General features: G+C 54.1%; 1 protein-coding gene across 3 annotated transcripts in view; it reads right to left on the reverse strand.

Moving 5' to 3' along the window:
• PMEPA1 (prostate transmembrane protein, androgen induced 1) overlaps window positions 1-25,902 on the reverse strand; it is a 61,996-nt gene extending 36,094 nt beyond the window's left edge. The window contains exon 1 of one of the 3 annotated variants that reach the window (XM_023231908.1): window positions 25,753-25,902. In XM_023231908.1, the coding sequence (XP_023087676.1) occupies window positions 25,753-25,756 (4 nt within the window). In that variant the 5' untranslated portion in view covers window positions 25,757-25,902. Of the gene's footprint in view, window positions 1-3,626; window positions 3,867-24,768; window positions 25,444-25,752 lie in introns of those variants that run through there. The other 2 variants (XM_023231906.2, XM_023231907.2) reach the window with 2 other exon arrangements.
• Between the last annotated feature and the right edge of the window lie 463 nt (window positions 25,903-26,365).

Consider the following 26,365-nt stretch of genomic DNA (forward strand, 5'->3'; position numbering starts at 1 on the left):
CTGAGGGAGTCAAAGTGGGCCCACTTTCTGGTTGTTGGCAGGACAATGCCTATTTGGCCTCTGCACTGGTTCCTGTGGGGCGGGTGATAGGTGACTGGGGGGCCCGGGAGACCCTCTACCCCCACAGCTTGCCCCTTTGTCACTGCGGTAACAATGACCTAGTCGCTATGGCAATGAGGTTAATTGATGCATCTATTTGGCAGAACTAAAACCTCGGACGCATTCAAGTCGCCCTGATATTTTCATCCTTAAGAAGCCAACCTCTGGTGTTTTATTTGTCTAGGCATGTAGGCATGCCACAAAACAAAACATCACCACAAAAGGAGGAGCTGGAAGAAGAAACGGGGGAAGTTGTGGGGAGGAGCTGGGAGGGGGTCTCTGCCCACCCCTCAGAGAGAAGAAAACCTGGAATGTCACTTTTCCTTTTTCGATGATGGTATAAAATTAGCACAGTCAAGTCAATGTGTTATAAACACGAAGATGCTGCCAGGAGGCAAAGTGCCTTAATTTAGGAAAGGAAGAACGGCTGAGGGGAGTTTTAGGGAAGGGGGTTGGGTGGTCAAATGGCTGGAGGGGGTGCCAGTCTGCAACCCTCCCAAGTACTGTAACCAGAGGGAAAAGCCATTTCCCCCGAGAACGTGCATCTGTAGAACGTCTAGACAGTCATAAAGGGGACAATTAAAAAAAGAAAAAAAGCTGCAAGCCGCAGTCACTCTCCTCGCCAGGGTACCCACCCGGCTGCAATCTCCAGCTAACTGCCCGAGCAGGTGAAAAATTATAAAAGCAAGAAAAGCCAGTGTGGGCTAGGAAGAGGCCGGGGAGTCTGGGCCGAAAACAGTTTATGAGCAAGTGTTTTGAAATCCCGCTTTAAATAAGCTGGTAAATGAATTCAACCTTGTCAGATCTCTCTCCCCTCACGCAGACCAAATATTCCGCTGGCGTGCTGTCTAGACACAGATAACAAAGGACTTTTTACAGCGCGCAGAGACGCGCTGACAAAGTAGCCATTTAAAGATGCAGTATTGCTTTCTCGGCCTAAAACGATTTGTCAGATGGACTCCAATGAAAATGCTAAGTTATCGGTCTGGTTTGGGGTCTGCTGGTGGACTGGCTGGGGGTAGGGGGCTGGCTGCTCCAGAGAACTAGAAACCATCGTCTCTGATTGGGCTGCCCTCCAGGTCGCTCTTAAAATAGGACTGTAGGTGGCCACCCAGCAAATAATTCTGGCTCTTCTTGTTCTAGGAAGGCGCCTGCTAAGATGTTTCTAACACCTAGTAGCAGCAATTTTGTTGTAGAACTGTTCACTTAAAGGGAGGTGTGTGGCAAAAAAGGGTTACATGAAAATGCATGGGGGAGAACTTGTTTCTACCTGCTCCGGGTGGACCAGAACCAAGAGGAGAGGAATCTGGTCTCACCTCCAACTTTGTACTTTAGCCCTTGCTATACAAAGGGTCGCTGTAAAATGAGTCACCCTTCCTTCCCAGGAAAGAAAGACAGGGTTGGAGGTGGGCTGACTGCAAGGGTGTGGCCTGGGGGCACACTCAGGGTGACACCTAAACACCCTCTAAAGTGGGGAGTGGGCCTCCATGCAGCCAATCTTTCAAGGGTGGGTTCCAAGGGAGGGAGAACTGGAGCTGCTGGAGCCTCAACGCAGGCCGTGCGCTGACCTCTCTCCAGGCTACCCTCCGGGTTAGCCGGACAGGGGCGTCTCTCCTAAATGGGGGAGCTAGTTTCTTCCCCTGGGACTGTCAGCTTCCAATCTAGAGAAAGACCCGCTGCCTGCCAGATGGCCAGTGAGGGCCCATTCATTCACCCACCGACCTTTCTCTGATGGGTGCCGGTCAAACGGTTACTTTCTTTCGATGCCTGCCCTGCTCATGGCAGCTTCTATATGAGACTGGTCTGCTCTCCTTCCTGCCCTCCCTTCCTTCCTTCTTCTCTCTCAAATGTTGTAAAGCCCAGACGCTGGAATCAGGCAAAGCCTATCTCTACCACCTTCAGGCTGTGTGGTCGAAGGGAAATCACCTCCCTGAGCCTTAGTTTACCCAGCTGTGAAATGGGGTCTCAACCACCTGTCCTGAAGGGCTGTTGTGAGGATTCAATGTCCTGGTGCATTTAACCCACTAACCAGCCACTGGCACAGCATCCACTGGCCTCTTTCAACAGTGACGCCCTGTGCAGGCCCCTTCCCTGTCTCTGGGCCTCGAGGCCCTCACCTGTGAGGTGGGGTGACCAGAAGTACCTGCCTCAATCCCATGCAACGAAGAGGAGATGACAGTGCACGCAAGAGAGTGGAGCTCAGTGCTGGACCCGCAGCAGACACCCCACAAACAAAACCATGGTCAGGCTTAGGATCCCCACCAAAAACAGTTGTCTACGCTAATCCCATGGGGAGGACAGTGTACCAGGCAGATACAACCAGAGGACCTCTCCAGCTGGTCCTTACAGCAGCCCCCCAAAAGTGTGATGGGTTATGTCAGAGGACTGAAGAGTTTTCCCCCATTTCTGTTTTCGGTTTCCGCACTCTCATTTTTAAATAATTGCTTTTAAATGACTGTTCCTAATCTTCGCTCCTCTTGCAGCAAGCAGCCCACGAGCTCTGCCGTCTGTGGGCACAGCCTCTGGTTTTGCCCCAGACATGGATGTGTAGGTTCTAGAAGGGATCTGCCAATGCGGAGGAATGAGTTCAAGACATGGAGCAATGTTCTTTTTCCATTAAGGGGTTCAACTGAGCAACTTCCTTCTTCTCCAGGTGATCTCCTGTGCCTGGGGCACCTGTGGCTGTGGCTGGTCCAAAGCTCCACAAGATAGCACATCAGTGAAGTGACCCAGAAGCCACTGACTCAGCCTTGCCATTTAACAGAGGGACCCCAAGGCCAGAGGGGACATGACTTATCCACAGCAACCCAAACAGGTCAGGAAAGAACCCAGGTGCTTTTTGCATGTATGACTTCCCCTACACATACCTACAGCCACTCCCTGGTCTGGCAACCACGGCAGACATTACTAATCAATTGCCACATCCCTTCTCAAAGAGCCCAGCCCTGCCTCCAGGAGCTTCCTCTCCCCACTGCACCAGGAAGGCTCTATCAGGCAAATACAACTTTTTTGGCCAACTCTTCCCCAAACATAGTCATGGGGTGGTTGACCTGAAAAGAAAGGATAAATATTCAGAGGAAAGATGAGAAATCCAGAAGGACAAGATCAGGGGTATTTGGGGAGCAACTGACACAGCTGGGCTCCAGGAGTCACCAGAAATATCCACAGCAATGTCCGGCCACCGCACCTGTGCCACAGGGCCCTGCTTGGCCTGCCCTTCTCAACTCCAAGCTGACCCACGCTTGCCCAAACTCACTTCCAGCCCACAAGGGTCTCCGGCAGGGCTCCTGAGCCATGAACTCTCTCTAGTCTATGGGTTCCCTGCCCAGGCACGTAAGTCTGACCCTGCATCTAGATCAGGCCAACACTGCATCCACCCTGGGTTCAGTGTGTTTCCCTCTTCCCCTCTCACTGCGAGCACCATAAGGTCAGGCCAGGTGGTTCAGGCCTCTCTGCCACCTCGACCCTCACCTCGGGACGGTCTCAGCTCAGACTCCATCTAGGGACGGCCTCAGCTCAGCTCTCACCTCGGGACGGCCTCGGCTCAGCCTCCACCAGCTTTGAATTCCCCAGGGGAGAGGGCACCTGAGTGTTTCTCCCCATTCCAAGATGTCTCCATTTTTCCTGCTCAGGTCAGTGCAGCCGTTTTCTGTCCAGCCTCGTGCGAGCAATTATGCAGGAACAAGTTGGAGACGGGGTGTCTGGGGCCTGGACTGAGTTAAATCAGGGTTCTTCAACCTCCATCTGCCTGACCTTAGGAAAGAGACACTTCTTTGTGGGGTGGAGTGGGGTGGGCTGTTATGGGCATTGCAGGCTGCTGAATTGCATCCCTGGCCTCCACCCACTAGACGCCTATGGGGTGGGCACTTCCTCCATACCCCAGGTTGTGATAACCAAAAAAAAGTCTCCAGACACTGCTGATGTCCCTAGGGGCCAGTTGAGAACCCCAGAGTTAGAGTATCAGGAAGCTACAAAGAACCGCCGGCAGCAAGGGCTGAATGACGACCACATCATCAGCCTCAGCACCCAGTGGTCGACCTCACGCTGCCAGGCAGGGAACTTGTTGCCAGGCAGAGCCTCACATTCATTCTCCCTAAGGAATCGGGGCAAACGCTCGTATCCATATTTGACAGATGAGGCGAATGAGGCTAAAAGAGGTACAGGCCTTGCTAGGCAAGAACTAAGCCTAGAGCCAGAGAATCAAACTGGAGATTCTGCCTCTCTCCTGGGTCAGCACCTGGAGCTTCCTGTCACTAACGGCCGTGAGGACAAGGTGGCTTCGGGGATGTTCCCGCCTACCCTCCCCTTCATGGGGCACCCAGGCGTGGTGGGCATGCCCTGAGTGGGTGGGGGTGGGAATTCTGCGTCTTTCCCCAGGGGTTTCTTTGGCTCAGACCTGGCTGAGCGCTGCCTCCAGGCCTTCGATCCCGGCTGGCAGCCCGCCCCAGACTTATTGGCACAGACTGTGGGGTTTTATTTAGACGGTGTCAGCTAAACAGCTCTGGGCGCATGGATCCGAGTGGGCGTCAGCTTGATTGGGTTTCAAAATGCGTCTCTGTTTGGGAGCTGCCTCTATCGTTAGAAATTGGTGCACGTTTTGTTGGTAGGGCTGGTCACTCGCTGGGCAGGCGGAGGGAGAACCGGCTGCCTCCTTTGAAGCCAGTTTCCCCTCACACCACCCACCCCCTCTCTTCTGTCTCGGCCCAAATCCCACTTTCTGGGGCCCTCCCCCAACCCCTGACCCTCCGAACAAAGGGAGCATGAGTGTCTAGACCGCCAGTCTGAACGTGAGAAGGGGGTATTGTGTGACGGGGACAGAGGCCTGGCCTTCCCAGGCAGAAAGGTCGGTCAGGGAGTGGGGCGAGGTGAGGGGTGGCTCTGGCCTGGTCCACCTCTGTGGCATCAGACACTGCCCCGTTCCTCCTGGGGAGTCCAGCATCGGACCCAGCACCGGGAATCAGACCTAGGTCAGTGCCAAGATGGGACAGTCTCCAAATGAAACTCGGGGAATCCCCTCTGTCCGTCGCTAAAGGAACAAGTTCAAGGAGAGTTCTCACAACTGTGCCCACATAAATAGCTGTTTCTCATGATGATCAGCTAAGAAGCTTCGAGTACATTCCTGGCTCGGGGGACAAGGCGACCCAGGGGCCACCCTGCATCTGCCTCCCAAGACCACGGGGAGGTGCTCCTGCCTCCTACTCACCCTCTCTGGGTCTCAGGGACCTGTCTATAAAAAGAGGCTGTGGCCCTTCCGGCATGTTTGACCGCAGAAGCCTTCAATTGTGAATCAGTCTGATTCAGCAGCTCCATATAGTGAAGGGATGTGGACACAGCGCTGCTCAGGCTGACGTGGATCCTCGGCAGCAGCCGAGGTCCACAGGGCACTTACTGCGTGCTGGGAGTTTGCTGAGCTTTTCCCAACACCCGATGCACTCCTCACCTCAGCTCCGTGAGGTAGGAACTGTCAGTGTCATCCCATTTTATGGATACGGAGGGCGAGGCTCTTAGGTGAAGGCACAGCTTGCCAGATTTAACCCTCCCACCTGCCTGGCTTTCAGCCCGGGGGCCTCCATGTGAAACCCTCCCTGCCTTTGCCAGCTGGGCTGCCAGGGAGTCCAGGAAAGTCCCCAAGTGAGCCTCTGACCTCACTTCTTAGGGAAGAGACACCGGGCAGCGGCTGGGGGCACAGACCACCCGGCGGGGCCGGGCCCAGTGCCTGCACCCACCCCCACCACTGCCACCACCCTGCATCAGCACTACACATGCAAATGCTCCTAAGAATATCCCCCATAGAAGAAACTCACCTCCATGTGCTGGAATTGCAGGCATTTTGATTTTTCGCCTGTCATTTATCAAATTCTTCGAATTTTTGGTTAAATAAGGAGTGTATATCACTTTTTACAATCAGAAGAGCCATGCTATTTTTATTGTGAAGTAAAAAAGGTTAATTAACTGCAGCAGGAGGCGGGGTCTCCACTGCTATGTGGGGTGTACAGGGTCATGTGCAAACAGGTGGCAGGGGCCTGGAGAGCAGGCACACACCCCAGCCTGCGCTTCTCCTGCTTGGGCTCTGTCCTGGGAAACACTCACTGGGGATGAAGATCTGGCTTCTTCTGAGTTTTGTAAGTGACACGCCCGGCTGACCCCCACCTGCTGGAACTCTGGGGTGGAACCTGGCCGTCTACTGCTCACCCACCAGTCGGTGAGGATCCAGAGGCTGAGGATTCTGGAAGTTGCACCTCCTGGGAGAGAATGTGTGAGCATGCAGGTTCCTGCACTTGCCCCATTTCAGCTCACATCCGAGGGAAGAACTGCGCCTGATAAATGCTGACGCCTCTATACCCTGAGGCCTGGGGATCCTGCTTACAAGGTTACCAGAGAAGTGAGGTTAGAGAAAGTTGGTCCTGGTGCCTTCTCCTAGTCCTACCGGCCCCTCAGTCTTTTACTACGGGAGTTCTGAAAAGCTGTTCTACAGTCATTGGCTTTCTGGCCAATTTCCGGTCTGCCACACTTTGTGGCGTCTTTTTCATGGTTGTGTGCGTCCAAAACACTAGGGCCACCACATAGTAGGTGCTCAATAAATGTGTCAGACGAGTTCACGAATGGCGTGAAATATTGAGTAAAATTACCCATTAGTGAGGTTCCTAATTGTGCAAAATGGCAAATGTCACCCAGTCTTCTGGTGTCCCCTCCATTAACATGGCATGAGGGGAGCCTCCTTCTCCCCAACTCTTCCGAAGCTCCTTCCAGCAGAGGGGCTGTGCTAGGGGTTCTTGTGCAGGATCTGAAGGAGGAGGAACAGACTGAGACCAGCCAAGACCCCAGACTGACTGAGAGTGGAATCACATACAGTCTCTGGGCTGGTCTAGGAGGGCGAAGGTGCCCAGGCTGCAGCAGCCCCAGGGACAGGCACCACTGGCACCACTCCTCTCCCCTAAGCTGATGCCAGCTTCCGCTCCCCAAACCTCCTTTCGTGCTTCCTCAAGGATGGGGTAGGGAGAACGTTTTCCCCCGAAGAAAATCATTACTCTGCTGCTGAGGGTTACACAGGTCACAGTAGAGGTGGGAATAGAGCAGGGGAGGCAGGACCCTCACTCTCACCCCTCTCAGAGGAAGAAGCTGCGAGCTAGGGCCGGGTGCACCATCTCCCGGTCCAGCCTGTGTCCATTTCATGTTCACAGAGGAGCTCAGACCCACTCAGACCCACCTCACTGGTGCCCACAGCCCTTGTTCCAAAGCCACCCCCGCTGTGTGGTCTTGAACAACCGCCTCCATCTGCAGAGTGGGGGAAAAGAGCCCTGGGTGTGCCTGGGAGGGGCTGGTTCCTGAAACCTCCCCCTCGGTAGAACTCCTACTCACGCTGCAAGCCTCAGTCTCACATCTCCTTCCCCGAGGAGCCTCCCAACTTTTCACATCCCACCACTCTGTTTTCCCTTTTCACGGGTAGGTCCCGGGGCTTACAGAGCCACCGCTCCCCCAGCACTGGCTACGTCTTACTAACAGAACAGGCTGCGTTTCTCGAGCATTTACAAAGCACCCAGGACTGAGCTGAGCCCTTGCCACAAACTGTCTCATTTAATTCTTACGATGCCCCTGTGTACTGGGTGCTTATTACAATCCCCATTTTACAGATGAAGAAACAGAGGCTCATAGAGGAGACGCAACCCGGAGGACATTCTTATGTGGTGACCACTCAATCCCTATGGATGGGGTGTGGCCTCACCTGGACTTGGGCACCTGCAGGCACCAAGGCACAGCCCACCAGGTGTGGGAAGAGTCATGGGGGCAGGTAAGCAATGGGCTGTCAGGGCTGATGACAGGAACTCACAGGGTGGCACAGGGGACTGAAGCTCCCACCTCATGACCAGGGTACGCAGTACTCCTGAGTCTGCTCCCCTGAAGCCCCTCCCTGCCAGGCCACTGCTCCTTCCAAGGGCCCAGGTCTGTACCTGGCCTGTGGCTGGGGGGTCACAAGCATGGTCACTTTTGGCCCCAGGAGGATTTAATTCCACGAGGGCTGAGGCTGTCAGATGCAGAGGAGGCCAAGTGGCTGTCCCACCCCATGCCAGCAGGTGCCACTGGCAGGGCGGCCTGTGGAAGCCACGGTCACCTGGAGCCTGAGCAACCTCCATCCGCCTCCTCTTGCCTGGATACTCTTCATTGTGGAGAGAAAAGGCAGAGATCCCGGCCAGGCTGAGTGGGAGGATTCTGTACTATAGGACAGCACTCAGCAATGTCTCAGGGCACGGGGGGCTGCCTAAGTGCTGCTGGTGTTAGGACTATTTTCCGGCTTTCACGACTCACCATAATCAACTGTTTATCTCAATCCCTGTTCCGCGTCAAGGTGTCCCAGGCAGTGGTCAAACCAAAACCTAATCAGAATTAACCTGGCAGAATCAGGGCATAAGGAAACATGGCAAAACCCAGACAAGTCCCAAAGCGGCAAAACCGCGATGTCCACGCTCATGCTGTGAGGAGGCCAGGGGGTGGCCGCCTCGCTCCGCGTTCCTGCCCAGCAGCCAGGAGCTGTGTCTGAAGCCCGCCTACCCCACGCCTCCCAGGGCCAGGATCTCACATTCCAGCCGACCTGCAGTGCCTCTGTGGGCTGCAATAAAAATTCCTAGACAGGTAGTCAGGTAGGAGGCAGGCCCACAGGATGAGCAGAGAGACCAGGCACACAGTGCCAGGTGCCCTCCCTGCCCCACACAAGTCAGAGCCAGTGGGCTCCGGGAGCTGCCTCCTCGACCTTTCCCCCTAGTTCTTGTAGGATGAGACCCAAGCCCAGGATCCGAGACCTGCGTCCAGGAAGGTCTGCCAAACCGCAAGCCAGACAGGCAGCAGAACCTCCCCAACACCTCCCCGCCTCGGGACTTTTCCTAGCAGTAACTGGGTGAAGGTGGGGGCCAGCACACGGCAGGTGCAATTGCAAGGCCTGGGGCTGGGACACACCTGAACCCTTTTCTTCACTTGCTTCCAATTGTCTTTCCCTGTCCCCAGAGCTAAAAATGTACAGGAGGAAGCTAGATAATAAGTCACAGACCTATTCTGCAGAATATTCACCCATTTCAGACATTGTAAAACAATTAAATTAGGGAGTTTTTTTTTTTCCATTACAAAAAGAGAACATCAAGATCTTGGTTAAAATACACAGAGATCAGGATGTCACACAGCTGTGACCTGGGGCAGGATACAGACACTCTTTGAGTCTCAGCAGGCTCTTCTGCAAGCCTTGTGAGGTGTTGGGTGGTGACGGGGCACCAAGGAAGTACCCAGGGAGGTGCTGGCCTCTCCATCATCACCAGCAGGCTGAGATTCAGGCTGGAGTCCCATCACCAGCTGGGAGCATCTCTGAGCTTTCTCTGCAGGTGAGGACAGGAGGTCCCAGGAGGTCCACCTCCCAGCCCTGCAGCAGGGCCACAGAACTCCATCCACCACTTTCCTGAGGGCAACATGACCCTGTGACCTTGATCTCATTAGAATCGAGTTGCCCCTGACCTTCACATAGCTGGGTGACCTCCAAAGGCCAAAGAACAAAGTGCTTCCATCCTGCAGGGGGAGCAGCGGCTCTGTAACTGCTGATTCAAGACCCATGCGGGGCTTGGGACACAGCTCCCAGATGACACTCTCAGCCTTCCTGATTTCTGCCCTACCCAAGTACCCCATTAAAGGAATTGAAATTCTTCAATATTTTTCTTTTCAACTGAAATAAAATATTCAATTGATTTACTTATTACTTAACCCGATCTTAAGCAATAATACTCATGAAATCGACAATGTGCTTGTTATATTTTTCCTAACATACATTCACGTGAGTATGGGACTATTAAATTTTAAATGCCCATCCACGTGCCATCTCCAATTTTCTCATGGGCTACCGTTTGCTTTGTGTTTGTAGATTTCTTGGAACTGACATGGGAAGGTGGCTAGGACACAGGTGGGTGCAATGGGTTCCACATCCAGCCGAGCCAATTACGAGTCATGCACCCTTGGGCAATTGACTTCTGCCCTCTGAGCCTCAGTCTCCTTATCTGTAAAACAGGTCTAGTGGCTCTTGGAGGGTTGCATGTAGCGCCATGTAAGACAGGTCTAGTAGCTCTCGCAGGGTTGCATGTGGTGCTGTGCCTGGCACATCGTAGGCACTCGGGAAATAAGTGTTGCCCTCACAACAGGAGGAAGTCAGGACTGCTTCCCAGAACTTCTGTCTCTAGATGAAAAACAGGCCTGAGAGCCACAAAACTGGTAAGTGAGGCTGCTGTGACTGACCTGGCATCCCAGTGCCGCAGCCACACTGCTTTTTCTTTTTCTTCTTCAGAGCATGATAGAGTGGAGAGCAGAGGGACCACTGACTGTCAGCCCATCTCACTCCAACGAGGCTCTTCAAACACCCACCTCAGCAGCCATGCCCCAAGCCCAGGACACGAAGCTCCACGCTGAGGTCCACACTGTCTGGGAGGAAGGCAGCCTCGGTGTTCGCCGCCTCTGAGTAACCACCTCCCCAAGACATGATTCATACCTGTCTGGGGTCACCCACATCCTCGTTCCCTACAAAGGAATGCAGGCCAGGTGAGGCCGGCAGGCGGTGCCTCTGGGCTGGAGCCCAGCGGGGCTGGCATCAGTGGCTGATGGGCCGACCCAGCCCCAGAGCTGCTGGAGTCTGTCCAGTCTCCAAGGCTCTGCCACCACAATGGGCCCCCTGGCCGGGGCTGGGACAGACGCCCAGGTCTCTGGTACCCATTATGGGCCCAGATTCAGGTTACAAAATGTTTTCCCCACAGAGGCACCTGGCATTTCACCGCTAGAGAATCAGACCTCCAGCCCAACTTGGCCCTTTCACAATCCGTCTGCCTTGCTTAAAACTGCAGGCCTGGCTGGGCGCAGTGGCCTGTAATTTTTGGGAGGCTGAAATGGGAAGATCACTTGAGGTCAGAAGTTCAAGACCAACCTGGCCAACATGGTGAAAACCTGTCTCCCAAAGTACTGGAATTACAGGCGTGAGCCACCATGCCTGGCCTAGCAGTACTCCTCTGATGAGCACCAGAAGGATTTTGTGGCTGAAAAGTGGCCTGAATTTCCTCCTCCCCCTCACCAGACCTCAACTTACCCATCTGCAAGCTTGGGGCTGGGGGCAGCACAGCGGGCTTGACTCTGCCACACCCTGGAATTACCTGGGGAGTTTTAGGAAACCCAGCTGGCCCGGCCCCATCCCAGAGGTAGTGGGTCTGGGGTGCCGCCACAGCCCCTCAGGTGGTGGTAATGTGTGGCCAGGACTGAGAACTACTGCATTTTGAAGAACGCTAGAGGGGGTCTCTCCAGTCCAGATGTTCTCTGGACTCTCTCCTCACCCCTCCTGGGGAGCTCAGATCCTGCCCTAGCACCCCACTGGTCACAGGGACCACTTTCTCCCTTCAGCTGCAACCTGTTACCAACAATTTCTGCTCCCTCCCGCTCTGAGCCCAAGGGATCCCTGCAGGTACCCTTTCAAGGAGGGAAGTGTGTGGAGGATGGAAGGAGAGGAGAAAGGAGCAGAGGCCCCCAATCAGCCCATCCCTTAAACCAAGTGGCAGGCGATTCTGAGGCTCAGGGGAAGGTGGGCTCATCCCTGCCTAGCCGAGTGAGACACAGGCTTCAGGAAGAAAGAGGTATGAGCCCAGGTGCCCCTGGGGCTCCAGGAATGCCAGGAAAACCTTGTGTCTAGAACTTTCCCCTCTGACCATGGGCTGGCCAGTGGTCCTGCTTCTCTGCGACTCTCCCTCCCATTCAGTGCCAAGACACTGCAGCCCAAGTTCAAACCCTGCTCTGGTGTGCTGGGTGATCCCTGGCAAGTGACTCAGCTAAGCCTTCTCCACGCGAGGGGGTTGCCATGAGGAAGAACGAGACAGAGTGTGCAAAGTGCTCAGTAAGCACCTGAGCCACTGTCAGTAGGAATCGCTAGGGTTCAAAACGCCACGATGTCACAGGCAAGAACCCAGAAAAACAATCAAGGAGACAAAGTTGTTGGGTGTCAGGTTCATTCCCTAAATACTAACTGCTTCCCAGATTCTCCCCTTTCTTGTTTTTGTTCCTGAACCCCACCCTCAATTCCCCCCGAGTCTATTCTGGGAAAAGGATCCAAAGCTCATTCTCACTAGAGTGAAAGGGAATGCCGTGAAGAGCAGAGCTCAAGACTTTTGTGTAGAGAGGCTGGCAAGAGAAAATGGAGGCCTCTGTGCACATTTCCGTTTTCACCCTTGATTTAAAAAATAGAAAAATGACATATTGTCAAGGAACCAAGGATAATGCTTACTCCGGGCAGTCACGCTCTTTGGGGAGCCTTGCTCTTGGAGTCACACTTGGATGCTGCTTCACTAAAGTGCTGGGAGGTCCCCGCTACATGGCAGCTGAAGTGTGGGGCTAGGCCATCCACAGGTGGGGAATGTCCGTAGAACTCCTGGAAGGAACTGCCTTGGGAACACACGGTGACAAGGAGGAGCAGATGGGAGTTGGTCCTGGTGGCTGCATGCACCAGGACTTCTGCAGCCCCCACTAGCCTTTTAGCCAGCCGTTTGTCTGTACAACTTCCAGTTTTCTCCATAAGGATCATCCACATCCCGACAGCCAACAGGTATCATCACTCAAGCCCTCTCTGAACCCCGACTGGGAGCAGACACTGGGAGTACCACCTCGGTGAGGATCTGTGCCCAGCAAGGATGGAGGGTGCAATTGATTAGCAATGTCTGCTATGGGCAGCAAATGGGGGATGCCGATCGAATGCCGTGCACTCAACATCCCTGATCTATACTTTGAAAGTCACCAGGCAGCTCAATAAATACTGGCTGGATTCTACAAGGTTACTGGCAAATTTCTCCTCCAGTGAACTTTCTCATAGCCATCCAGCCAGCAGCTAGAAAGACACCAATGGCATGCTTTGCACTTGGTCCTGAGCTAGAAGCTGGAGATTCAAAACTACCTGAGACAGGCCCTTGTTCCCTGATGCAGAGTTAAGGATGCAGTGCAGCTATGCAGATGGGGAACAAACCAGAGGAAAGCACGGCAGGAAGAAATATTCCCCTTGCAAGCAGAGCCTAGATTTATAAGGACAGTTGGAATTTGGACTCATAATTACACCTCTGAGCTATGTGGCAAGCAACTCTGATTACCCTCTAGACGAGAGGACAGTGACAATTTAGGGCCAAAGCAACTAATAAAACCAGGCAAAATAAGTGGCACCATGTGTAAGTTCACACAGTTTGGAGAATAACGCAAAGAACTAACAACCGCAAACATCTAATAATTGTCATTGTTAGAGAAATGAGTGAGAAATGGGGCAGAGGCTCCCTTACACATGAGCCTAAACATTTAAACATGTGTTTCATGGTAGGTCCAGCTGATACATTTTTAAAAGATGCAACGTTCTCTGCATCTGTGGCTTATGACTTGAAACGTCCCTCCAGGTTTGGGTTTGGCGGCGGTATCCCTCCCGTATCAGCCTGCTCAGAGAACAAGATCCATAAACACAGGGAGAGATACACCCGAGATAGGAGTGCATTGAGCTGCGATCTATCCTAACAATCAACAGCAGCAAATGGAGTGGTGTTTAAAAGCTGATTGGTGTTATTTCATCGGTTATATTCACCCATGTAATGACACCCTCTCCATCATTTCAATACACCCGCCTCTTTCTCCCCTATCATAAATAGATTAGAAAACCAGTTTCCTCCTATGGCCATGACCCTATTGGCTTCTAAGCTCAGCCCCATATGAATCAGCCCTGGCTCACCGAGATGGCATCTGAAATGACTCAATAACGAGGAGGCACAGACACCAATAAATGAATCACGCCTTCCGCAAGACCAAACCTTTGGCTTTTACAGACACCAATTACAAAGTAGAAAGAAAAGAACAAAGAAATTACTCAGGGTGTTTGCGCAAAGTTGATTCAGAGGTTTATAGAATTATTACCGACTAAATTGTTTTTAGGAAAGCAATTAGAGCTCTGGCCAGCTACAGACATCAGCTCAGCCCGCTGAGGGGAATCTGCGGAACAGGCGGGGCAGGCACCAAGTTCCTGCAGGGTTCCCAGACCTGCGCGAAGTTCCCTGGCTTCACTTTCCACCTTCTTCTGGAAAAAGCCGTTCCGGACCTTGCAGAAATCCTAAGAAGTGAGCACGTACATATAGATACACGCACACACAGACTTGGCAAAAGTCTCTGTATTAACTTTTATTTTTTATTCCTTAAATGGAGCAGCCGTAAGAGGACATCGAGATTCTCCCTTACCTGGGAGTCTGAAGCACATCACTGACCATAATCAAACTCTCACACCATCTCTCAACTGACATCCACGAGGTGTTTCCGATCGAAGTTCTGTTACCTGCTGCGTAACTCAGGGGAATGAAGAAAGGCGTTTGCTGTGGCCCCATGCAAATTGTGCGCCTCCCTAAAGGAAGTGTGGCCTCTGGGATGAATCACCCCACGGGCTCAAAACGAATCTTGTTGTCTGCGCATCTGAACCTTACCGGACAGCTTGTGCAGTCTGTGGGTGTCACCCATATCGGGGATGTGCAAGTCTAGTGGGCAGCTTGATGCAAGAGGGAGCCAACCTGAGCTCCGCTCAACTCACACTCTCGGGTAGCCGGCCTGCTTACCACCAATCCCTACTTACCATCAGCACCAACGCCCTCGTGGCCATTTATTGAGTATCTACTAAGAATGAGCCCTGTGATAAGTGCTTAAAAGACAATTTATTTAATCACCTCCGCGCAGTAATTATAAATCCTAGTTTATGAATGAGGCAGCCAAGATCAGGGAGCGTAAGGAGCTGACCAAAGACTCCACATCTAGAAAGAGGCTCAGCTGTGTTAAAAAGCCCCTGGATCCTGCCACAGTCTCTCTCCCTGCACAACCACCAGGTGCCAGGACTGCCCCACAGGCTGAGCAAGGCGTGTGGGGTGCAGGGTAGTCTCTCGGGATCTGGTCTAGATGAGCAGAGGGGTAACCAGGCAACTGAGACCACTGGTGCTGAAAATCTCCTGGGGGAAAGAGCAGTTTGCATTTGCTCAGAATTTCTGAAAACTGATTCAACTTCCCACTTCTCTTGCTGCTGAGGACACAGCCTGGAAAATCTGATTTCACCTGCCTGGGGGAACCCAGGGCAAAGCGGGGAGAAGGTCAGGTTCACCTGAGCTCACCCTGTGACCCACCTGTAGGAGGTGGGATGCCCATGGTGGACTCCAACAAGGGACCTCAGAGAAGCCTCCCAGCCTCGGCGGCTGGAACTCACATGTTTTGACAGTCCATGTTTTACATATATCATACATAAAATGCAAATGTATACTGCATATACTTGAAGATACGTGGCTCTAAATATAAAAACACACCTTTTTATATTCTTAACCACTGACACTCAGACAAATTCAGGGCTGGATTTGTCACTTTCATGCTCCCAAAGCCAGTGATGGAACTGGCCCCTCCTGGAGACCTTAAGGACCAACAGAGACTCTTCCACTCCTGATGCTGATGCGATCTGCATGCTGGGAATCCATGACAACCTGCCAATGACAATAGAGGCTGACAGCTGCCACTGACAGACCCCACCACAGGCCCACGCTTTACAGAACATGTTCTGGGGAACAGGGAAACTGAGGCACACAATAATTCTGCTTCCACCGACTGTCAAAATGTTTATTGATCTATTATTTGGTGTCAAGATCGTGCAACTTTTATCAATACAAATAAGCACTCGGCACAGCCACCACCCCTGAAACTCCAAAAGCCTACACTGGGGGGCAAAGGATATAGGACGGTTTCTTAGGACTTAAAAGGCAAAATGGCATCTCGAAACTGCATGACCGCTAGCTGGTTCTGGCTGTGGCCGTCCAGCCTGGGGGGCGCCTAGCACCACTGCCAAGGAGGATTGGGAGGTGTTTTTTGCTGATGGTGAAGAGTTGGTTTGTGGAGGTCACAATCAACCTTTATCCACCATCCAGAGCCCCGAGCCAGTGGGGATTTTCACCTTGCTACCAATAATTAAAACTGTCTTTTCTGCCAGTAGAGCCATTTCCCAAACCCACTGAAACAATAACAAAAGATTTTAGTTAAAAGACATCAAAAAAGGGGCCTGGCATGGTGGCTCACACCTGTAATCTCAGCACTTTGGGAGGCCGAGGTGGGCGGATCACCTGAGGTCAGGAGTTTGAGACCAGCCTGGCCAACATGGCAAAACCCTGTCTCTACTAAAAATACAAAAAATTAGCCAAGTGTGATGACTCACGCCTGTAGTCTCAGCTACTTGGGAGGCTGAGGCAGGAGAATCACTTGAACCCGGGAGGTAGAGGTTGCAGTAAGCTGAGATTGCACCACTGCACTCCAGCCTGGGTGACAGAGCGAAACTCCATTTCAAAATAAATAAATAAATAAAAATAAACATAAATAAATAAATAAAAGATATAAAAAGAAGAAGAAGAAGAAAATCAGACTATACTTCTAATCTTTCTGATTCCTTATTAGTTTATGGCAGGGACTGATTCCAAGCCACCTTTCTTCCTACCCCCATCCCCATTAACAACAAATACATACTAGAATGTGCTGGAGCATTAGGAATAGCTGATCACCACCTGATACTGCCAAAGTTGAGTCATAATAGCTGCTTAGCTTGGTTCAACATGTGGCATCTCAACATCACCTCTGAGCAAACTCCACCTTCCTCCATGAAGAGGATATTAACCCCAAGACACTCCCAGTCTGCAGCAAGTGTGTGCCAAGAAGAACCACGCTTGGAATTCTCCTTCTGGGGGCTTGCTGGCAATGAATTTTTGCCATTTGATGGCCTTTGTAGAACTAAAGCCATCACTGTGAAACCTTGACCACACAGGACAACTGAAGCAGGTGCAGGGGAGGTGGGTCTGCATGGACTTCTGTACCTGTCCCTTAGCTCTAGAAGAGAGGGCAGGTATGAAACTCAGGCACAGCTTCCTGCCCCAAATGGTGGAAACTTTGGAGCATTAAAAATCACATTTTGTGCCAGAGGTGCTTTTCAGGTAACGGTCTTGACAACCAAATAAAACAGATGTCATTCTTCCTTCCACTTCACAGAGGGTCAACTGGAGGCTCGGGAGGATACCATGCTCACCCCCGAAACGAAGGTCTTCAAAGCCTGTATCTTGAACACAAGAATCTGGAATCTCTTGCAAGTTCGCCTGCCCACTTCCTCCCTTCATCCAATGCATATTAGACTCCTACCAGGTTCAGGACACAACCAACAACCACTCGGTGCTTGGTGCCTGGGGGGAAAGCAGACATGGCACAGCTAATGACACAAAAATTGGATTACTGCCATGACAGGTGGGACAAGAGGAAGACTAGGGTGCTCGTGGGCCCCAAACAGGACACCAGGCTGGGGGTCTCCCTAGGTGAGGCCCTGAAGGTGCCTCTGAGTGTGGCCTCTCAGCTTCCCTTCTGAAATGACTAGTGTTCTTTCACCTGTCTCCCTACAAGAGCGGCAGCTTGCAGAGGGCAGGAATTTGTGTTGTTCCCTGACATTCTGCGGCCCTGGGAACAGCACAGGAGGTCAGAGATGCGTGGCAAATGGTGCTGAACGCTGAGCCCCTGCAGAGGCTATGTCTAGTGATGTCCCCTATCAAGCCTACATTTGACTCCCTGGGAACATTCCCCAGCTACTCCCTAAACCCCTGCCATGACATCTGTTGGTGCTGGTATGTCAGAGATGCACAGAGAAGCTGGAGACAGAGACACAGGCTCCTCACACAGCCTGACAAGGCACGTGTGTTTTGGGGAGGCATTTCCAATGAATGTCAGCCAGTGTCTTGCCAGAGTAGAATGGACCCAATTGCTCTGAGAGGTGGCCAATTCTTATGTGTTCTTCCCTAACAAATGGTCCAATATGGGCTTGCACTGTTGGGAGCCTAAAATACCACTGCAATGACCAATCTTGCAAAGAAAGTCCTGGAGCTCAGGAGGTTGGTGTGGTGGAAAAGAAAGCCTGGGAATGTGGGCTGCAAGGTCAGGGAGCTTGGGTTTGAATCCCAATGGAGCATCAGTTCCTGGCTGTGTGACCTCGAACAAGTATCTTACCCTCTCTGATCCCATTTTTGTATTCGCAAATTGGTGCAATAGCTCTCTCAGGGTTGTTTTGAACACTGAGAAAAATGCGTCACTAATACCTGGCACATAATAATCTCTTCACATTCAACTAGGAAAAAAAGCAGAAGCAAAAAAATCCGTCAGTCACCTGGGGAACAGAAAAGAGAAGCCATTCTGTGGCTCTCAGATAGCCTGGGGATGCCCCAAGTTCTTCCAGGTCCACCCCAGAATGCTGAAGCCCCTGCCCTGGCTGGTAAGTCATTCTGGGATTTTTCCCAGTTTGGTGACCAACAGTTCTGCCAGTGCCTGACAAGACCCTGACGAGACCCCTGAGGTGTCAAGGTTTGGCTTTGTAGTGTCATCCAACGGGAAAATGAGGTTGACTGTCAGTACTCGGCACTGTCACAGCTTCGCAAAGGGGTGCAGCCCACCCCGGGGGAAAGGCAGGAAGGAGTGCTCGGAGCAGAAGTGAAACTGAAGACCGGCCCCTCCCCGGCCCTCCCCCCGCTGCACCTGTCGATGGGGGTAGGGGAGTCAGGGCCTTTCTTTCTCATACGCTCACCTGTTAAAAATTTCAATTCATTCTCAAAAAGGGGAGCCCCAAACCATCAGAAACTACTGTTTTGTGCCTCGCCTTGTACCCCCTCTTCCAGCCTCTGTCCACCAAGCCTGGCAGTGGATTAAGGGAACCCGGCTGGCAGGCCTGAAGAGACTGTCTGGGGCTTCCCGGGCCGGCAACAGGCATGCTGGGGTCGTCGCCAGCCAGGTTTGTGGTGGGCCGGGCAAGGACAAGGAGTATTACACAGATAGTCAATTACCTCCATGTTCAAGGCCACGGGCCCCAGATGGGCCTGTTGATTCCAACCTTCCCAGCCAGTCCGAGGGTGGGCAACCTTTTTCTGGTGAAGGCCTTCTCATCACCAGGCACTCTGTTAGAGAGTGACCGCTAGGGAACCGGGCAGAAAGGACCATCGAGTCCAATCCGCCCCACCACCACCCACCTCCACGAACACACAGCTGCGCCAGACACCAGGCCACACACAGCCAGAATCTCTCGGCACCCTCAGCACAGGGGCTATTATCACCCCACTTTACAGACCTATCAGATGACAGTGAAGGGGAGCACAAAGGGGACGGGGCCAGCAAGTTTTGACGTCTCCATCCCTCTGGCCCTCGATCACACTCCTAACCCACCCACATCAGGGCAGGCCACTTGATGGGACAGATGGGGTCTGCCAGCAGGTTCTGTGGGGCTTCTTGGTGACAGGGGAGACAAAAGGAACTGCCACACTTAAAACCCAGGAGTTTTATGTCAAAATCTAACCATTCAGCTGCCCTGGAATGGAAAGATCTGGCCACTCAGGGCCCACGTGGCAATGGTGGGCTGAGCAGCGGCCACAGTGCCTTTAAACTGGACTCTTTCCCCCGGTTCCCTGGAGCCCACCACAAAGACAACTGAGTTTGCTTCCCTGTGCCATGCTCCCCCAGCCTCGGGGAGCCCCTGGCATGGCATGGTACCATCCTCGTCACTCCAGAGGGTGCATGAAGAGCAGGTCTGCCTCCTGCACAGCTCCCGCACGTGCCCCAACCATGCGTGCGTTACGCAACACTTTGTAAAAAGCAAAAAATGGGCCCTCGGCTTCAATCTCCTTCTCTCAGCATGTGCACCGTGCAGAACCCAAGGCTGGCAGCAGCACAGCCTCCGAAATTCACCATGTAAGAGTTCCTTCTCTTTGGGCAGGATCCCAGACACCGGGGTGCCTGCAAACTTGGTCTCTGGATGCTAACACCTGAAGCGAGAAGGCCACACCAATCTTCAGGTTTGGACCCTGCCACCAGCACCCTCCTCCGAACATTTTCCGGCTTTTAAACTATCGACCGGACTATAAACGTTTAAACTCCCTGGCCCTGGGCCAAGTTGGGAATGGAGATGGTGGGGGTAGGCACGTGGGAACACCTGACCCCGTGGCTCTGGGGCAATTTGGTGGCGGGTGCATCTTGCAGCATGGAGGCTGCCTGGGGGCTCCTGAGGGAGGCAGCTCTGCTGTAGATGCTTCTAGCCTCCACGGACCTCCCGACAGCCTCCCTTCTCCTGGGCAGCAGCACACATGGCTCCACTTTCCTGCTTTTTCGGACAGAGTGCGTACGTTTGCACCAGTTACAGGGGAGAACGTGCACTCTTCCCCCTTTTCTTCTTACGTGGACAGAAGTTTTAACCATTCCCAACCCAAAGAGAAGAGGGCAGGAAAGACAGATGGGAGTAGAAGCTGTGTGTGCCTGTGTATGAATGTGAGTGCGCACGTGTGTGTGTGTGCACGTGTGCGCATGCAAGCACCCACTCACAGGTGTGTGTGTGTGTTTGTACAGGAACAATTAGTTATCCTGTGCCTTGACAAACGCTAAACTCACCTCGACCCTGGGTCACACTGGGCAGTGTAGCTGGCTTAACCCAGACCTCCTGGGAAGCTGCGGCCAGCTGTCTGACCCAAGACTCGGGTCACAGAACTCAACTCCCTTAATAACTCCCTTAGTACACCACAACCTAAAACCCAGACAGTCAGAAAACCTGCGGGTGAAAAGTCTCATGGTTTAGCGGGCCCACAGGAGAGAACAGCTGGTGTTAAACGTCTATATTTTAACCCCGATCCAAAACATCAGCTTTCACTAACGCCGGGGTCTCTCCTTAGAAACGCAAATCCAAGATGAAAACGGGAAACTTCATCTCAAGAGGAAGCCCTGTCTTTCCCTCATGGCACACAACAGGCACTCGGTAAAGCTGAGTGGATGAGCGGCTGCGGAGTGGCCACAGGCCTTCACAGGGACGGGCGTCTGATGGGAACTGAGGGTCTCCTGGCAACGCAGATGCTGCCCTCTGGCCCGCAAGCCCCTTAGGAGAAACCACTAATTGATTAAACAGTGGTCTCAGTAAGGGGCATTTGACCATGTCTGGAGACATTTCTGGCTGTCAAACCTGGGAGAGGGGTGCTGGTATCTAGTGGGTGGAGGTCAGGGGTGCTGCTAACACCTTACAGAGCACAGGACGGCCTTTCCTGCCTCCCAAAAAGAATTACTGGGCTCAGAATGTCGCAGTGCCAAGGCACTGTCTCTACACCCTCACTTGATTCAAGCAAGTGTCAAAACAGCATGTGCCAGGCAAACACAGGGAAACCTGGGTGTCCTGTGAGTTTCTGAGATTTTCTCATATTTGTTTGGAACAGGTTGGAGAAGAGGAATCAGAGGCTCGGTGACTCTGGCCAGTGGGTGGTGTTACAAAGACAGCGTCACCGTAGATACCACCAGAGATGGGCCCAGGGCAGGGGCACCTCCCAGGACCCTCAGGAAACGCCTCCCGCGTGAGCAGACACCGGATGGCCCCAGGTTCAGTCTTTCCCGAGAGAGACAACTTAGCATCCATCTGGGCCCCAAAAGTTTGAGATAATAGCCAGAGGAGAAAGACCAGGGGTCATCTCCCAGACGCAGCTGAACTGAAATGAGGTAGATGAGGCTGCCAGGAAAACCGGGTGCCGGAGTCCTTTCCTCAAAAGTAGCCGCATCGAGCTCCAGGCTGTCATCTGTTAGGCTGTCACTCGTGCTGCCTGCTTTTCGTCCCAGGACCCCTGGCTTTTTAAAAGAAAGGGTTTTCCCACGGGTATGTTTTGGGAAACACTGAATCGCCACGAGACAGCAACCTCATCCCCTGACTCTCAGAAAAAATGGGGCCCCAGGAGTATCCTGTTACAGTCAAGCTCATTCCATTCAACATCCTGAGAGCAGACACGAAGGGGCTCTGACGATTTCCCCCAGCCCCCAATTTCAAGGAGGACCTGCCCTGGGGCCCAAGTTCCAAATTCAAGAGGCGCGGGTGTGCAGTCCAAGAGAAACCACCCTGGCCTGGGGCTGGTGTGGGTTTTGGACCTTGGGCAAAACTTTCCACAGTGGGCTTTCCTCATCTATAAGCCAGGGATGTGAAGCCCGAGCTTGCGTAGGCTCCTCCCAGGTGAAATTTGGGGTAGCTGGAGACCACACATGGGAACCGGCAGTGGGTGGGAAGCCCGGTCCAGCCCAGTGACCTCCAGCCAGGCTCAGCAGGGCAGAGACCCTATCTTGAAAGACTATAGAATTTTAGATTTCATCCATCACGGTCTCATTCTTCAGATGAGGAGAGTGAGGCCCATCATGGCTTAAGGACCTAGCAAGGTATCTTACAGGATAGGAGCCACGTGGACACTGCCTCAAAGCCCAATTCCAAACCATCCATTTGCAAACAACTCCCAGCATGTACTAGGTGAAAAACAGCAGCCACCACTAGTTAAAAGAAAAACCAAGTAATAGCTTCTTTCCTTTCTTTTTTCCTCCCCTCGCTTCCTTCCTATCTTTTGGTGTAAAGAAACTCCAGGAGACACCAGGCCTTACTACTTCCTCACCCTAGTCCTTCATGGAAATCTGATGAAAACAAACTGTTACAGTATACCTGCATTTTAAAGACTGGTTGGTTCCCTGGCGCCTTGCAGCTTTCTTCCAATAAGTAGGGGGCTGTGTATACACAGAACACAGGACTAACTGGGGCACCCAGGGGCCAGCTGGAACCAGCTAGGGTTCCAGGTATTAACCCCAAGGGTCCTACTCACTTAAAGACTGCCAGGGGCGGCCGGGCAAAGTGCAGGGGGTGGCAGCAAGGCATTTAGCAAGAGGCCTTGATGTCAGGTCAAAAACATCATGAAGGACTGATGAGCCTAAGAGAGGACAGAAATAAGAACTATGCTTGTTTTTTTTTTTTTTTTTTTTTTAAAGTCCTGAACCACAAAGAGAGACAAGAGCAAAATGCTGCACTGTGCCTAGCCCTTGGAATACGGGTGACACAAGGATGTGTGCCCCTTGAGCAGGAGGTCTCCAAGGCAGCTTTACAGAACGAAGGGCAAAAAGTGAGGCAACCAGGGCCCTGAAGCAGCAATCCATCTAAGGCAAGACTCTCCAAACGTGTGCGAACAGATTTTCATAACATCCTCGTGCATTTCATTAGCCTCCTGAGTTCACAAAAGGCCTCTGGGAAGGCAAGTCGGTTCCGCAAACGCTGGCTCTGGGCAGGTCCTCCGGGCACCTCGCTGGTCTGGCGCAGGCCGGCTGCGGGGGGTAGGGGGAGAGCTATCCCTTCCAGGCTGGGAGGGAGTGTCCAGGTGGATGGATGGAAGGACCCACCGCCAAAGCCCGGCGAGCCTGGTTATTTTTACCACTCAAAGCTCACTGTATAGGCTCAGGGGCCACAAACTGGCAGCCGCCTGTGGACACTTGCTTATGAGCTGCCCAGACACTGCCTTCATTCCACGGCGGCTGCTTCCCAGTTCCGGGCCCCAGCTAGGGGCAGCCTGGCCCTGGCAGGGAAGGGCTGTGTGCCCCTTCACCTGGCGTGCTTCTTCAGAGTGGGAATGGGGAAACTAAAGCTCTGGGAAGCAATAGGTCCCCGAAAAGATGGGCTGGGGGACAAGATGTAGGCTAGAAGCTAGAAGCCAGAACCGGGGAGGTGGTGGTTCAATTCCCCGCTCAACCAATTGTCCACCTAGGTGGGCTGTGAGTGCAGGAGGTAAGGACTTACTTATCTGAACTTTTGGGTGCACAGGCGGCTGCGTGAGCTACAAGGTTCAAAACCCCACTCCCCACCGTTGGTCCACTAACCCCTTTTAGGGCCAGGCAGTCCCAAACACAAACAGCCCCAAACTTTGACTCCTTTGTAACCACGGCTTCAGCCAGACTGAACCAAGCTGTCCAGACAGAGGCTATTTATAGGTGCGTCGGGGACACAGACACTGGCACAATGACACACACACATTCAAGATCCACGCTGGGCCAGACGCGCCAGCGCTGAGCCCTGGATTCAGACACCTGGACACAACGGTCCCCAGATCCGGCCCAACCAGACCAGACCCCCAGAAAGACGTACACGCTCAAGAAAGGCACCCCGGCCCGGACACGGGAAAGACACACAGAGAGAGGCAGAAAGACTCGGAGGCACGCACTTTTGGGCAAGACCGCGACTCAGACCCCCAGACACCCCGAGAGACGCCGAAGACCCAGACAGAGCCACGCAGCCACGCACACTCCACAGACGCACGGACATCCACTCAGAGCCCGAGACAGCGCCGCGAACACTCCAGACACACGCCCGGAGCCCCAGACACCTCGCAGACCAGACAGTGTCTCACACGCCCCTCCACCCCCGCCCAAAGTTGATAAAGAGCCGGCCTAATTGCTCCATCGCGACTGCCCCTTAGGGAAATAAAATGGAAACTTCACGGATCCGCCCGCACCAGCCCTCTCGCGCCGTGCGCCGCCGCTGGGCCCCGGGTCCGAGTCAGGGCGGGCGGGGCGCGGACAGCGGGGGCCGTGCCAGGCTCGCTGCGCCGCGGGACAAAGCCGGGCCGGCCGCCAGCTGCCGCGAGCCGGGAGGGCGCGCCCGGGGCGCGGCGGACGCTGCCGGGGCGCAGAGCGTTAGGTCCGAGGGGGCGCGCACGGCCCGGACCCCCGCCCGCAGCTGTGTCCCGACAAAGGGTCCGAGCCCGACGGAGTCTCCGGGGAGGGGGGCGTGGGGTCACTCACTGATCTCCATGCTCTGGAACAAAGAGCGTTTGCAGTTGCACGTGCAGGAGACATTGGGCTGCCCGGCGGCGGCGGCGGCGGTGCTGTTGACCCCCATCAAGCGGTGCATGGACGGCGCGGCGGCGCGGCGCGGGGCGCGGGGGGCGCGGGGGCGGCGGGGGGGGGCTCCGGCCGGCGCCCGGAGCTGGGGCCCCGCATGCAGGAGGCGCGCGGCGGGGGAGGTGCGCCCCGGCTCGCCGGGCTCGGGTCGCCGCCAAGTTCCCGGGACGCCGCGGGGCTCAATGCGCGGGACCGCGCTCCTCTGCGTCCCCCCCGGCCGCCCCTCGGCAGCCCCGGGGGCGTCGGCAGTGCCCGCGGGTGGCGTCCGGAAAATGGGCTGGCAGCGGGGCGCGCGCTGCCGCCGGGGCTGAGCCTCTGCCGCTAGCTTTCCCCAGCCGAGCGCCTCCGCCGCCGCCGCCGCCGCCGCCTCCTCCTCATTCAAGTCCAAGGAGATCGGGTTTCGCTCCGAGACCGCGGTCGGAGGCAGGCAGACGGTCTGACGTCAGCGCTAGACGGGGCTGCCGGTTCCCACCGCGCGGGGGCCGGGGAGGGGGCGCGCGCTGCGCCAATCCCCGCCGAGGTTCCCCCGCACCCCCTCCCCGAGCCGGGGGGCGGGGTGACGGGAAACAGGGCGGGCTCTTAAAGGGCCAGAGCTAAGCGGCCCACGTAGACCCGGCACCCGCGCAACGGAGGAGGGGCCCTGTGCCCTCTCCCCAACGGCGGTCAGCTTGGAACGCCTGCCCGGCGCACGCCCGGGGCCAGGGAGCCGAACTCGGTGCCAGCCGCACCCGGGGGGGTTACTGGTGCGCCCTCCCCTCGCCCTCGTCCCTAGGGTCCTTGACCCTGGCTTCTGGGGCTAGCCTGTCTTCTGAGGAGCACAAGGTCCCTGGGGGCTCAGGGAAGAGAAATAGGAGAAAGGGGGAGGAAGCCCCCAAGATGGATCACCCATTGCCTGATTTCGCAGGAGACTGTCCGCCTTCAGTTCTGCAGCAGCTCGGGAATCATGGCCCACCGAGCCCCCAAGCGCTTTCACCCGAACCTAAGGAGGACGACCAGGAAAGACGGGAACTCGCGTAGACACGCCCGGAAGCCCTTGTCATGTAAATAGCTGTCGGGGACTGGTGTACTGTCGCCGCCCCAGCCGGCGGGACCTGGGGCGAATCCACACCCATTGTCTGCTGCCCGAGGAGCCACCGGCTGGGGGGCGCGGCTCCGGAGTTTAAAAGGGATATGAGCGGGAGGGGTGTACTTTTATTTCATTAAGTTTTAATTACTGGAGTGCTACAAGAACACATTCTTCTGGTTTAAAAAGATATTAAAATATTACATAAGAGACCTCCCCTCCCTGGCCCACCTCCAGCCTCTTAAGAATTTAGTGTGTCGCCTCTTAGACACTTTCTCAAAGCTTCACTTATTTAACAAGCACTTAAGGAGCACCTACCTGTGCCAGAAACTCTCCAAATATTAACTCAACCTGACACCGACTCAGTGTGGCCGAATATCATTCTCCCCATTTTACAGAGCGGGAAGCTGGTCAGGGAAGTTGCTTGTTGAAAGC

Source organism: Piliocolobus tephrosceles, chromosome 20, assembly GCF_002776525.5.
Source record: "Piliocolobus tephrosceles isolate RC106 chromosome 20, ASM277652v3, whole genome shotgun sequence".
NCBI lineage: Eukaryota > Metazoa > Chordata > Mammalia > Primates > Cercopithecidae > Piliocolobus > Piliocolobus tephrosceles.